The sequence below is a fragment of the Carcharodon carcharias genome, chromosome 22, assembly GCF_017639515.1.
Source record: "Carcharodon carcharias isolate sCarCar2 chromosome 22, sCarCar2.pri, whole genome shotgun sequence".
NCBI classification, from domain to species: Eukaryota; Metazoa; Chordata; class Chondrichthyes; order Lamniformes; family Lamnidae; genus Carcharodon; species Carcharodon carcharias.
Genome location: NC_054488.1, coordinates 56582760 through 56598127, shown reverse-complemented (window position 1 = coordinate 56598127; position 15368 = coordinate 56582760). Strand labels below are relative to the sequence as shown.

Here is a 15368-nt window from a genome sequence, read left to right as displayed (position 1 = left end):
GAGCTGGGGGGGGCTGTGTTCAACAAGGAAATGGGGAGGGTACAGGTTCAACATGTTCCCTCTAGGGTGATAGGAAGGTATAACAAGCCCAGAGAACCATGGATGACCAGAGATATTCAGGTTACGATGAGAAGGAAAAGAAGGAAAAGAGAGAGGCTTTTAGCAGGTACAAGGGGAGCAAATCAGCAGAGGCATTAGTGGAGTACAGAAAGTGCAAGGTGGAGCTTAAGAAAGCAATTAGGAGAGCAAAGAGGGATATGCAAAAGCTCTGGCTGGTAAAAGTAGGGAAAATCCCAAGATATTCTATAAGTATATCAATTGGAAGAGGATAACCAGGGAAATAGTAGGGCCCATAAGGGACCACGGGGGCAACCTATAGGTGGAGCCAGAGGATATCGCTAGAGTGTTGAACAAATACTTCACATCCATCTTCACCCAAGAGAATGACGGTGAAGGTATGGAACTTGGGGAGAAGGACTGCGAGGTTCTTGAGCAAATTGATATAGGGAGTGACAAGGTACTGGAGGTGTTGGCAGGCTTAAAAATGTGGACAAATCCCCAGGTCTGGATGATTTGTGTCCCAGACTGCTGAGGGAGGCAAGGAAGGAGATCGCAGGGGCTCTGACCCAAATTTTTAATTACTCTCTGGCCATGGGGAGGTGCCAGAGGACTGGAGAACAGCTAATGTGGTGCCTCTATTTAAGAAGGATTGTACAGATAAGCCAGGGAACTACAGACCAGTGAGTCTCACTTCAGTGGTAGGGAAACTATTGGAGAAAGATTCTCTCCTTCAGAATTATCTCCACTTGGAGAGGCAAGGTTTGATCAGGGATAGTCAGCATGGCTTTGTCAGAGGGAGGTCATGCCTAACAAATTTGATTGAATTTTTTGAGGAGGTGACCAGGTGTGTAGATGAGGGTAGTGCAGTTGACATAGTTTATATGGATTTCAGCAAAGCCTTTGACAAGTTCCCACTTAGGGGACTTACAAAGGTGGCAAATGCACATGGGATACAGGGTAATTTAGATTCAAAATTGGCTTAGTTGTAGGAGACAGGGGGTGATGACAGAAGGATGCTTTAGTGACTGGAAGCCCGTGTCCAGTGGCGTACCACAGGGATCTATGCTGGGTCCCCTATTATTTGTCATTTATATGAACAACACAGGTGACTATGTGGATGTTAGGATTAGTGAGTTTGCGGATGACACAAAGATTGGCTGGGTGGTTAACAGCGAGGTTGAGTGTCTTGGGCTACAGGAAGATATAGATGGGATGGTCAAATGGGCAGATAAGTGGCAGATGGAATTTAACCCTGAAAAAAGAGAGAGAGGTGATACACTTTGGAAGAAGTAATTTGACAAGGAAGTATTCAATGAACGGCATGACACTAGGAAGTTCTGAGGAACAAAGGGACCTTGGCATGTGTGTCCATTGATCTCTGAAGGGGGAGGGGCATGTTACTGGGGTGGTGAAAAGGGCATATGGGACACTTGCCTTTATCAATCGAGGCATAGATTACAAAAGTAGGGAAGTCATGTTGGAGTTGTATAGAACCTTGGTGAGGCCACAGCTGGAGTAGTGTGTGCAGTTCTGGTAGCCACATTAGAGGAAGGATGTGATTGCACTTGAGGGGGTGCAGAGGAGATTCACCAGGATGTTGCCTGGGATTAAACATTTAAGTTATGAAGGAAAGGTTGGATAGACTTAGGTTGTTTCCGTTGGAGCAGGGAAGACTGAGGGGCGACCTGATCGAGGTGTACAAGATTAGCTACAAGGAGAGATTGGATAGGTTGGGTTATTTTCGTTTGAACAAAGAAGGCTGAGAGGTGACTTGATTGAGGTGTACAAAATTATGAGGGAATAGATAGAGGGGACAGGATAAAATTGTTTCCCTTGGTGGAGAATTGTAGAACCAGGGGACATAGATGCAAGATAAGTGGTAGAAGGTGTAGAGGGGGCACATGAGGAACAATTTTTTTTTTTGCACGCACGCACACACACATGGTAGTGGGTGTCTGGAATTCACTGCCCAAGTTTGTGGCAGAGGCAAAAACTCTAAACTCTTTTAAAAAGTACCTGGATCTGCATCTTAAGTGCTGCAAGCTGCAGGGCTATGGGCCGGGTGCAGGAAGATGGGATTAGAAAGGCTACCTGGGTGTCCTCAGGCTGGCATGGATAAGATGGGCCGAATGGCCTGCTTCTGTGCTGTAACTTTTTTATGGTTATATTATGAGGGGCATGGACAGGATGGATGGGGAGCAGCTGTTCCCCTTATTTGAAGGGTCAGTCACAAGGGGACACAAGTTCAAGGTGAGGGGCAAGAGGTTTAGGGAGGGGATGGGGGGAAAAATTTTTTACCCAGAGGGTGGTGACGGTCTGGAATGCATTGCCTGGGAGTGTGGTGGAAGCGGGTTGCCTCACATCCTTTAAAAAGTACCTGGATGAGCACTTGGCACGTCATAACATTCAAGGCTAAGTGCTGGTAAATGGGATTAGGTAGGTAGGTCAGATGTTTCTCACGTGTCGGTGCAGACTTGATGGGCCAAAGGGCCTCTTCTGCACAGAGATTGTGATTTCATCCAAATAAGTGACAAAATACAAAGCTACAGAACTCCTTTAAATCAAAAGTCACTGGATGATCATAATATGGAAAAGTTTATTTTGGATCAACTATTAGTTTGCACCTTGGCTGGAAGCAAAATGGTATAGAAGAGACGGATAATGGGAAACAGCAGATGGAGCCAGTATCACAAAAACTACTACTATTTGTATGTGATGCCCCAAAAGAGCATTAGCAATAAAAAAAAATATTGTGCTCAACTTTAAAACCAATATCTAGAATTAGAAAAAGACAAATTTGGTCCAGTATTGTATTGAATCTACTGTGGTGCCCAGCAATTACAAAAAAAACTTTGGCAAACTGTCAGATACCAAGTACAGCACAAAAACTGGTCATTCAATTAGTCATTGCCAGCATTTATGCTCCTGACTTAGTGCTTTTCCTTACCCACCTGAGCAAAACTTCACTCAGTGGGCTAATCCACCCAAGCTACAATAGGCAATTCCTTTTATGAAGGAGACTGCCATCAACAAAATAACAGACACGGTGGGCTCAATAATATGCTGGGGTGCCGAGAGCAGTATCTGCACCTGGAAGTCAGCAGCCTTTCAACTTGCAGGCCCACCTTCGAAACGTGCCCAATAAAGTATCAATTGGGGCTCGTTAATTTCCAGGACGAGTTTGAGGCCTTCATTCCACCCGGTGTTGGAGGGTGGGTTGCACGGCCTCAGGGGTCATTGACCTTGACCCAAAACGAGGTCACAGCCAGGACCCCCTGGGCATGGGACAGCTTCAGGGACCCAGCAAATGCAAGATCACTTCAAACCTCCCAGGATAATTTGTCATCGAGCAGTCTGCAGGCTTCAATGGCGAGTGCATTTTATTTTGAGTTCTGCTGTCTCCAAACCTTGGCACTGATCAGAGGTGGCATTCTTTTTTTAAATCTGAACAAGTTCACTGCTTCTTTGTAGGGAGGAGTTGTCTGGTTGTTGCTTGTTTTCCTCCAGAGATGTCTGCACCATTGGGGCGAGGGGAGAGACAGGGAAGAAGGGTCAAACCAGCCGCTAGATTAAACGAGGACTCCCTCCGAGCCTTCCTACATGCAGTCTCTGACCAACATGAGCAGCTGAGAAGAGGATGCCGAGCTAGACACATGCAGCCTGGATGGTGATGGCCGAGGAGGTCGGTAGTATTGGGCTCATCAGAAGGACATTTTCCCAATGCCAGAAAGGGCTCGTGATCTCATCTCACGAGGCCGGCCAGGGTAAGGTCTCAGTATGGGCAATCTTGTGCCAGTGTGCTACAGGGCACGCTCATGAATGCAGGAGGAAAGTGAGTTTGGCTTGAGCTCAAAGGCAGCATGATGCAACAAAGGCATATTGATGATGGTCATTGTACTTTTAGAGCTTTGATCCAGTTGTGGGGTGGGTGGTTGGCAGAATGTGCATATGATGGATGAGCACAGCCTCTAGGATGGTGTACACTTTACTAATAAATGGGTAGGCAGCATACTATTAAATAATCTGAAATTGTTAATGAGTGCACTCAAACATCTTTTCAGGAGAAGCAAACCCACAATTTCCTTGACTAAGCCCATGCAGGCAGGGGAGATCCAAACCTTGTCATAGTGAGTTCCTTCAAAGAGGACAGGCTGACACTCACGGACACAGTCCTCCAGGCAGAGGCAAGATTGGAGAAAGGCCTGCATCTGGTGGGTTGGCAAACGGTTCAATCAAATAGAAAAAGGGGACAGGGCAAGTGCAAGATTAATGGAGGGGCAGCATGATTCAGTTGAAGCTTGTTAATGTTAGTTCAAACGTTGAAACCCTCAAGCTTCATCGCCTGATGCTTCAGATTATCATTCAAGTGCGCATTGTGCCTGCAGAGTCTAATCTCTCATGTTAGAGATGAGTAAGGTTGCTGAGCATATTGTCATAGCGGCTCACTGATGTGGCAAGGTCAGTGATGCCCATTAACCCCTCCTCATTTTGTCACAGGATAAGCCTCTTTAGATCATCCTCCTCCAGATGCTGTGCCATCACTCCCCTCAGAGGAGGAACCACCCCCAGAGGATGCAACATCACATCCTCTCTGCACCAAGCACCATCACAGATACTGGCACCTCAGCAGGAATTAATGCATCAGACAGGGGACATTCACAGACTGGAGAGGGCACTTCACATTCATACGTGCAGCTGCCGGAAAGGTGTGGTAGAAAAGACCTTAGGCAGTCGGAGGAGTGTCTGGGGTGAGAGGAGACTGATTCCGAGTCGGATGACGAGCATTAGGAGTCATCCAGAAGGACGGCAGATACTGAATGTCCAATGCGAGGTCCATGAAGATTTGGCGGGTATACCAGAGGGGTTGTGTGTTTAGCACAGGCTGTGGAGGTATCCATCCAGGTCACGTGTATTGCAATTACACTTTGGAATACAAAGCTTCCTCCATGGACAGACTGGAGACTGCCCTGGAGGTGCAAATCTAGCACATTGTGGATGCAATTGTTGGTATGTGCACAGACCTGTACACTATCACTCTGGCTCAGGAGCCTTTATGGCGACAAGTACACAACCAATGGCTCCCTGCACCCTGGGGAAACCTGCAATTGCCACAAAACCTCAGGCTATATCCAGTTGACTTTGGACATCCAGTGTGAAGGAGATGTAATTCTCTGCCCTTCAGAACATTGCATCAGCGAATACCTTGATACAGTACTTTGTGGCAGGTTGTGAGATGCCATTGAGGTCTCCACAGGCTGCCTGAAAGGTGCCAGATACAACAAGGTTGAACACAACAGCAACCTTCAGAGCTACAGGCAGCAGGAGGAGGTCTCCCCTGCAAGCATATCACAGAGTGATGTGACTGTGGCTCTTTATAACTTAAGCCTTCCCTTCCATAGAGTCTGACACTTGCAGATAGCTCAATCCTTGCCTGTACACTAGAGGGAAAGCAAAGGCCTTCTGCACCTCTGCTGAGAACGGTGAGCTGGTGCTCACTGGTGAGTTGCCTTCTTGAACTGCTGCAATGCACGATTAGGCATACCCATAGTGTTGTCAGGGAGGGCAGTTACAAAAAAATACATCAGCAGGCTAAGGTTCAGATCTGTGTTTCATTTTAAAGTTGAGTAGATGATTAACTAATTAGTGAATAAAGCAAAACTTTGAAAATTAGTCAAACTAGGAAGCTTGTAGTTCAGCTCAGTTTATAAACTTACTTACCATGCTGTGAGGAAGCCTCACTTATCTGTTCTGTGAGATATTCTAGCAAACCATCAAAGATTTCTAATAGATTCCGTATACTTTCTTTGTCATTCTGAACAATATTCTCTCCTGGACAAGAGTGAGGGAGGAAAAAGAGACATGAATTTACACAAATTAATTTAGGCAAATGACTTTTCAGTGTCACCCTAAAATTATTTTGTTATGCACAAGATTCTAAGCGACCGTGTTAGCTCTCACAAACATTACTCAAGCAGTTTTGCATGCAGAACCTTGCACAATTGTTTCAGTGTTGATATTAGTGCAATGACAAAACAAAACAAAACAAAAAAATCAGCCCTAGAACTCAAAACAAATTCTGAACACTCACAGCTTTACGTTTGAACGCAACATAAATCATCCAATCTCCACATTGGAATTGAAGCTGTGTGAACTTTAGTTTCAAAACATTTTCCATTTTGAGACATAAAATTGCCTTATCTTATTACTGACCAGTTATATGCGACAAACTGATTTGTAAGTAGTCCAAAGCCAATGAATCTATCACTGCCTGCACATTATGGGCATCGTCTTCCTGACTTTTGGGGATAGCTATGTAATCTGTAATAGATTAAAAGGTTACACATAAACTTTTCTCATTAAATATAGCAGCACAACATGCCAAGCCTTGAAACTATTACGTTACTGAGCAGGATTTCTTTATTACAAATTATCAGTTATGATTCATTTACCTGGAACCTTTTCACCAAGAATAGCTTCATAAAGGGCAATAAATACACTTGCATCACAGTCACAGAACTTTGTCACCCTCTGATTAATGTGGCACTTGCGAAGGAGATTATTGGCAACAGTAATCCAATCTACAACAAGGGCCAGAAAAACAGAGCAAAGTTAGTCTATAACATCTTTTGTGGTAGGCAAACCTGTAGACGGTGATACAGGTCAAATTAAACTAATAAGATGCAATGTATAATTTTCCATGAGAATATGGAAGTTCACTGGGCCAAGTATATTTCTGAGAGCATAACTACACTTTCAAGAATCAGACCAAGAAATAAGACCATCTTTGTAAAAGTTTAAAATGACTGATACCTCTTTAAATTCCTCCACTGCTTCTTTAAGGATACAAACATTTTGGACATAGTATAAACTTGATGTCAATTGCTCATGCCCAAATATCCAAGGTTTAATGTTCATTTAAAAAATAATGTAAACAATGTTTTGTGACCCATGGTGTATTTATATGCATGTGAATTTACAAACAGCAACAGTTTTACTTTTCTGGTCAAAATGGTCTGGGCATATTCAAAAGCTTCATGCTATTGTTACAGACGGGAGGGGGTTTAATTTATAGTAGCCCTGATTTCTTCTCACCACCCAGCAGTAAACAGAAATGCATTTTGTGATTTTTGATTTCCCCCTTTATAAGTCATGGTGTATTTCCCCAACCCTCTATTAATAGCCCCACAGCAAACTTGAGCTAGGATAAAATGAGGGGATTAATTTAAATTTACACACACTCAAGACGCGAGATGAGGGCGTTGCTACATAACCCCGGTACAATCACACAATTATAAAGGGATAGGAAAAGAAAGAGGTACAGGGCAAAACCCCAGGAAACAAAGAAGAATTATTGTTTCATGCGAGTCCAGAGTCCAGTAGGTCTTTGGACAAGAAAGGTTCTTCCAGTTGGCTTCATCTGGCAAAAAACCTGATCTTTTGCCTAGGAGCTCAGCTGAAGGCTGAGGCAGATGAAGATGCAGCAAAGTATTCTTGTATTCTGGGAGTTAGTTCATTTTGTAGGCAAAATGCAGGATTCTTTCTGTATACCAGGCTTTGAGAGAGACAGAGGTCAGAAGGAGGCTGCTATTGTCTGGAGTCCTGTTATCTCTTCTGATGTTGAACAGCAACTGAAGGTGGAATCCAAAAGCTGTACAATTAAAGCAATTCAAACAGCTCAAGTCAGAGACAAAAACAAAAAACTGCGTATGCTGGAAATCCAAAACAAAAACAGAATTACCTGGAAAAACTCAGCAGGTCTGGCAGCATCGGCGGAGAATAAAAAAGAGTTGACGTTTCGAGTCCTCATGACCCTTCAACAGAACTAGGTGAATCCAAGGAAGGGGGGAAATATAAGCTGGTTTAAGGTGTGTGTGGGTGGGGGTTTGGGTGGGGGGAGAGAAGTGGAGGGGGGGTGATGTGGTTGTAGGGACAAGCAAGCAATGATAGAAGCAGATCATCAAAAGATGTCACAGACAACAGAACAAAAGGACACATATTTCACCCCTTCCTTGGATTCACCTAGTTCTGTTGAAGGGTCATGAGGACTCGAAACGTCAACTCTTTTCTTCTCCGCCAATGCTGCCAGACCTGCTGAGTTTTTCCAGGTAATTCTGTTTTTGTTTTGTAAAAGGACACATAGGTGTTGAAGTTGGTGATATTATCTAAACGAATGTGCTAATTAAGAAGCTCAAGTCAGAATCAAGTGACAGGTTGGTTTTGGGTCGAGCCATTCTACTTTAAGGTCTGCTCATTAAAACCCATTGTATTCTGAGTAGGTAACTGTAGAACCATTCACACTACATTGGAGATGAGGAGTGGCAAATAGCTGCCTTTGTCCAGTGCTGGCTGGGGCAGATCTCTCAACCACTGGCCTTTTGTGTTGGCTTGGCTAGAATATTCATACAAGGCACATTCCAGGAGGTTGGGGAGTTCATTTTTGAACATTGAAATTGGTCAGAATTTCACAGAACTACCTGCATGTGACAAGCTGCGGCCATTTCACAGCCCAGCAATTGTCCATTTTGAAAGAAGAATTTAAAACAAAAGAATATGGAAGAAAAACAAATTTCTTTGAGAATTATTTTTCTTTTATGCCTTCTTGGCATGACACTTTGCTTCAAGCCAAATTACTAGACAATTCACACAATTAGAGCTTCAGTTTGTCCAATGTGGAGACTAAAACCTTAATGCCCAGGGTTTGATGGCACTGAAGCTTTGCTAGCTTTCCCCACACAAGATATTCCTGGATTTCAACCAGGCAAAATTGAAGCCAAGTGATTTACCAGCAGAAAGACCTGTAAGTTTCTAGCCAATACAAGAGCACCAGCTTTGCGTCTTACCTGCAGCTAAGTAATAAGAAGCCAGTCATAGTAAGAAGCTCCCAGTCAAGGTGTACACCTCCAATCCTATCAATGAGATAAGCCAGTTGGCTAAACAGTGCCCTAGAATTGCTGTAGGATTGCCTGGCTCAAAAATACGGAAGTCTGTGTATCTACAGGACTACGGGGAGGTGGTGGCATAGTGATATTGACCCAGGGTAATGCTCTGGGGACCCAGGTTCAAATCTCACCAAGGCAGATGGTGGAATTTGATTTCAATAAATATCTGAAATTAAAAGTCTAATGATGACCATGAAACATTGTCATAAAACCCCATCTGATTCACTAATGTTCTTTAGGGAAGGAAACCTGCTGTCCTTACTTGGTCTAGCCTGGCCTACATGCGACTCCAGATCCATAGCGATGTGGTTGACTCTTAAATGCCCTCCAAAATGGCCTAGCAAGCCACTCAGTTGTATCAAACCGCCAAAAACAAGTCAATAAGGAACGAAACTGAACATACCTCCCAGCATCGACCTAGGCCCCAGAAACAACAACAGCAAACTCAGCCCTGTCAACCCTGCAAAGTCCTGCAAAAATCAGGAAACAAGCAACAGCCTGACATAGTCATACTCACAGAATCATATCACTATCCCTGGGTATATCCTGACAGACCAGAACAGATCCAGCAGAGGTAGCCGTAAAGTGGTACAGAGTCAGGAGGGAGTTGCCCTAGGAGTGCTCAACATCAGCTCAGGACCCAATGAAGTCTCATGGCACCAGGTCAATCATGGTAAGGAAACGTCCTACTTATTACCATATACCGTCCTCCCTCAACTGATGAATCAGTACTGCTCCATGATGCTTCCTCCAAGTGGTGCTCAACAAGGGTGACAAGGACATAGAATGTACTCTGGGTGGGAGACTTCAATGCCCATCACTAAGAGTGGCTTGGTAGCACCACCACTGAGTGGATCCTGCCAGTTTTTGGGCTGCACAATCTGCGCTCAATCTGTTGCCAACTTAATAACCAACTTTCATCCCACTGTCAGAAAGCTGACATTTTACCTACTGCTCACTTAAGCGCCCTTGCCCGCCTCATTTCCCACTCCCAGGTTCTTCACAAGATTCTGCCCTAGGTTTCCCCATATGGCATAGTCACTGTTGTAAAGTAGGAAACGTGGTAGCCAATTTGCAGAAAGGAAGGTTCACAAACAGGAATGAGATAATAACTAAATAATATGTCTAATGTAGAGGTGTAAAATACTGGCCAAAGCAGTAGGGAGAAATTCCTTGCTCTTCTTTGAATAGAGTCATAGGAACTTGAGGCACAACAGGCAACATCCCTGCCCCTGACCCAAAAGCTTCCGGTTCAAGTCCTACTATGGTGATAATGCGGCCAAACAGGCTGAGTATCAACTTGTAAATCCTTCCAAAGTACATAATGACTGGCATTAAGAGCAGGAGATGTTCCTAGGTCAGCTATGTGATGAATATAAATTGGAGCCTCTAACATTTCTATCCATAGCTCCAGGCTACAATGTACTTGTAAAAGTATATGTTGCCACAGCAACTCAGACTCTGGGAGGCTGGTTGGCTCAGTTGGCTGGACAGCCAGGGTGGATCAGATTGGTGCTTGATCCCCTTCTGGCTGGGGTAGATTCAGGACCTGCCTCCTTGCCCTATCAGTGGTGGAGATAGCAGCACTGTGGGTCAGGCAGAGAAGTCAATAAGAAGAATGGGAACTTACATCCATTTGAGAAAGCAGACAAGGCCTCAGTTTATTGTTACTACTTTTTCAGTAGTGCACAGGAGTGATAGTCTAGAAGATCATGACTCTAGTGTCTGGAGTGGGGCTTGAACCCACACCTCACTGACAAAGAGGTGAGAGTTTTTCCACAATAAATTGAGGCCAACATCTAATTTAATTAAAAGGCAGTAAGAGGATGAGTGCAGTGTGTCATCTGAATCCAAAATTGAGATTACATCCTTGAAGCCACTCCAGTGTATTGAAGTTTCAAACATTTTCAGTAATTTGTGGCAAAGTTCAGTGTTGCTAAAAGTGAACACTGACAGCAACTGACCTGTTCCAGGAAAATCTAGCCATAGAAACAGCCATAATAAGCATGTGCTTTGTTTGCCTCATGTGCCATGCGGCAAAGGAAAGGACTAAGTCTAAATCTAAGCAAGTCATGTCCTAAAGATTAATGATTATATATTAAGTAATAAGATCCAGTTGATGACAGAAAATGACAGTTAACGCTTATATAATACTATCCACATCCGCATGCACTGCCAGGCATCTATCCCATACTGTTTCCAAAGCTTTGCCAATATCAGATCATCTCACTGTCCTCAAGACGCATGAAAATGTCACCTTAAGTACCCTGTGAGCTCTGGCTATTGCTTTGTGGCAGTGGTCATGATACTTAGAGATTGTTAATCTTGGAGTCCTGAAGTATATTTACTTATTATAGATTAAGATAGGTACTTAATTAGCATACTGCTACAAGAATAACCATAAGCTCTGAAGGTTTTGCTTTTCATTTGTATTAACATTAAAAAAGAGATCATTATGCCTTGCATGTATTACAGAACGTATAGAAGGAGAATTGGGAATCAGTAAAAGAGAACAGTTAATGGGGAACCTGCTATTAAGTATAGAACAGCACAGCAATCAGAGACAGCTACATTCCCAAAGGAATCCAAACTAGGTGCCTGAGTAATGCCAAGGTGATGGCTGTAAATCAATGATTAGTTGAGAGAAATCTAGAGGGTTTTGGATTATATAAAAAAAATTAAAAAGGTGTCTAAACAGAGTGAAGGTGTAGAAGACTTCAAGAGACACTGAGGGCAAGACAGAGTATAATTGAGAGTTAGACCAAACCCCTGTCTCATCCTTGGTCCCTCTCAAATTCCTTGAGACATCAAAAATCTTTCTATCCCAGCCTTAAATGTATTCAACAATGGAGCATCCACCCTTTGAATGAAATAATTTCTCCTCATCTCAGTCCTAAACGATTGGCCCCTTAACCTGAGACTGTGCCTATGCTTTAGATTCCCCAGCTGGCAGAAACAATTTCTCAGCATCTACCCTATCAAGCCCCCTCAGAATTTTGTAGGTATCAATTAGATCACCTCTCATTCTTCTAAGTTCCAGAGAATATAAGACTAATTTACTTAGCCTCTCATCATAGGACAACCCCATCATCCCAGGGGCCAATTTGGTGAACCTTCACTGTACTGCCTCCAATGCAAGTACATCCTTTCTTAAATGTGGAGACCAAAACCGCACACAGTATTCCAGATGTGGTCTCATCAAATCCCTGTACAACCGCAGCAACACTTATATTCTTGTATACCAATCCCCTTGTAATAAAGGCCAACATGCCATTTGCTTTCCTAATTGCTTGCTGCACCCACATGCTAACTTCCTGCGTATTTTTATTTTTGTTTTGGATTTCCAGCATCCGCAGTTTTTTGCTTTTATCTTAGTGATTAATTGACTGCCACTTCTCTTCAAGGAATGCCTACCTTGAAGTAGTATTGCTCTTCTCTCCAACAGGATTTCCGTATCTCTCTTTTGCCTTGTTCACACATCTTTTGGTTATCTCCACCTATCAATAGCCATCTATCCAGCTCTACCTGTCCCCCCCACCCCCTCCCACCCTTAAACCAGCTTATATTTCACCTCTGTTCTATTTTTACTTAGCTCTGTTGAAGAGTCATACAGACTCGAAACGTTAAATGTGTTCCTCTCCGCAGATGCTGCCAGACCTGCTGAGTTTTTCCAGGTATTTTTATTTACGATTTCCAGCATCCGCAGTTTTTTGCTTTTATGCTAACTTCCTGCGTTCCTTGTACAAGCACACCAAAGTCTCTTTGGACAACCAACACTTACAAGTTTCATAACTTAAAAAAAAAATTCTGCTTTTCTATTCTTTCAACCAAAGTGGATAACTTCACTTCACTACATTATACTCCATCTGCCATCTTGTTGCCCCACTCACTTAACTTGTCTAGATCGCTTTGCAGCCTTTGTGTCCTCCCTCAGCTTACTTTCCCACCTAGCTTGGTATCATCAGCAAACTTTTATGTATTACTTAGATGAAGAGACCGAGAGTAATTAATATAGATTGTCAATAGCTGAGGACCCAGCACAGATCCTTGCGGCAGTCCACAATTCACTGCATGCCAGCTTGAAAAGGCCCCATTTATGCCCACTCGCTTTCCATCCATAAACCAATCGCCTAACTATGCCAATATATTACCCCAAAACTCCATGAGCCCTTATGTTGTCTATTGTGTGGCATCTTATCAAATGCCGGGGAGGGGGAGGGGGTGACACAAGGACAGGTGACAAAGGCACCTGCATCTCCACTGCTCCTTGACAGAAAGCAGAAAACTAATAATAAACTAATAACAGCTGGAAGCACTCATTCCAAACATTTCAAGAGCATTGGATCAAAGCCACTCAGGAGTCCAGTTTTAGCAATTTATTACTTGACTAATTAATGCAAATCCCAAAGAGCACACAAATGTTATATGCACTTTATTCTAATTACATGTTAGACTTAAAAAAAAGTGTTGGCTTTTTGGTGCAACACTGTGCAAGAGTCACTCTACGGGGGAGGGTGGAGTATATTTAAACAAATATTTTCTACAAGCACTATACTGAAGTATAGTTTGCAACAATCCAGTAATGACAATTGCAAGACGAACTTTACTAGGCCTTACAAACATACAAGTAGCTACAATATGAATTACAAGGGTTTCAAGAAGTACAAGTGATTTTTAATCCAGAAGTTCTTGATATACCAATAGCTCCAAGGTTCAATATTTCACAATACATTATAGCAATTAGTTACAACATCTAGCAAGATGACAACTTGGAACTCCATAGTTTATTTTGAATAAATATTTTAGCTCCTATTATATATAATCAAGCCCCATGAGTGAAATCGTATTAAAGTCAAACGCAGGTACGGAAGAATAGAGCAGAAACCAAAGCATTGGTTAAAAAAAAAAACTGGAAAAAAACACTGGAAAGTACAGCCTGGCTAGAATATGCTGCGCCACAGATCAGCATCAGCACTTTCGATTCGACAACCAACAGGGAAGGCGCAGTCCCTCATCCAGCTTACGCGAAGGCAAGAGAGGGCGAAACCAATAGAAATTCCATTTCAATACTTTTAATGTTTTTAGAAGCTTCGAAAGAAGAAGTTGTTACCGGTATCACACTAATCCCCTCAATTTAAAACTACGGGGGTGGGGGGGGGGGAAGAGACAGCAAAAAACTTACATCGAAATAAAAGTGATATTTGGAGAATAAAACACACTGAAATAGTCATTTAGACTGGCAATCAATTTTATTAATAGCATGCTGGGCGTCCTCTCCCCACCCATTATTTTAACCGCTTCAACTGGCGCCTACAAGAAAGTGCCTGGTTACCGTGACACTTGAGTTAGAGTGCGATACAGAATGACACCAACGGTTGTCAATCGCCATACCAGCTGTGGTAGCTCATAGCCTCGCCTTGCCCTACACTTAAGGGGTGATGCCCCATCAAGTTATACGTAACCAGTTCTTTAAATAGAGAGAGAGAGAGAGAGAGAGAGAGAGATGCCTTTGGTCTTTTGTGGACCATGGCTAATTATCTGACGACACAGCTGAGGGGAGGGCAAAACCATTTCCTGGTTGACATAACCCAACAATCCTTGGAAACAAAAATAAATGGGATAAAAAATTAAAAGACATGGCAGCTGACGGGGTTTAAAAAAAAATAAAGTGGAAAAGTTTACTGGGAAAGTTACCAGTGTTATTGCTGGCCTACTGCTGAAGACAAGTCAACATGAACCAACCTCTCTCATCCTGCACCTCCATCCTGTCACACGGAATGGAAACGGTACAATTCTTCCCCCACCCCCCCAACTCTCGACGAAATGAACAACTTTTAACGATATTTTTAAAAAACGAAATAAAAATGCCAATCCCTCACATTGCCTATACTTCACCCATTTTGCCCTCTGCTCACTTTCATAGCCACTGGGCCCTGTACATTTAAACTGTCTCTCGCCGCTGATTGGCTTCCAGCATGACGTCACCAACCGCCCACCTGCGGAACTGCGTCACAAGCTCAGGCTCCGCCCCGAACCCGTTTTATTTTTCTCTAATTAAAGCAAAATCCCCTACATGTTTCCCTATCCACCCACCCGTGATGTATAAGCAGCATTCTCCGCGAATATTTATTTTTTAATTATTATCTATTTATTTTGCTCCTTTTCCACTCCGCCGTTTGATTGACGTCATCCGGTCGTCAAGGGGAAGAAAGAGCCTTTCCTCGCTCACTTGTAGTCATCAGCGAGACGAAGTAGGTCCTGTCAAATCGAAGATGGGTGGTGAATCATGGTTTAAAAAGCACCCTGACGCGAGGAGAATGGATCAAGTGCATTTTCAAGAGGGGTTAAATGTGCAGGGGTGAAGCGACA

At 43.3% G+C, this 15368-nt stretch overlaps 1 protein-coding gene across 3 annotated transcripts in view; it reads right to left on the bottom strand.

Annotated features, from left to right (window-relative positions):
• The window catches only part of LOC121293627 (centrosomal protein of 95 kDa-like), a 53098-nt gene extending 38127 nt beyond the window's left edge, over positions 1 to 14971 (bottom strand). Inside the window, exons 1-4 of one of the 3 annotated variants that reach the window (XM_041216765.1) lie at positions 14742 to 14967; positions 6510 to 6638; positions 6271 to 6378; positions 5779 to 5889 (exon numbers count right to left, since the gene is read on the bottom strand). In XM_041216765.1, coding sequence (XP_041072699.1) covers positions 5779 to 5889; positions 6271 to 6378; positions 6510 to 6638; positions 14742 to 14763 — 370 coding nt within the window. In that variant the 5' untranslated portion in view covers positions 14764 to 14967. Of the gene's footprint in view, positions 1 to 5778; positions 5890 to 6270; positions 6379 to 6509; positions 6639 to 14741 lie in introns of all 3 variants that reach the window. The other 2 variants (XM_041216763.1, XM_041216764.1) reach the window with 2 other exon arrangements.
• Between the last annotated feature and the right edge of the window lie 397 nt (positions 14972 to 15368).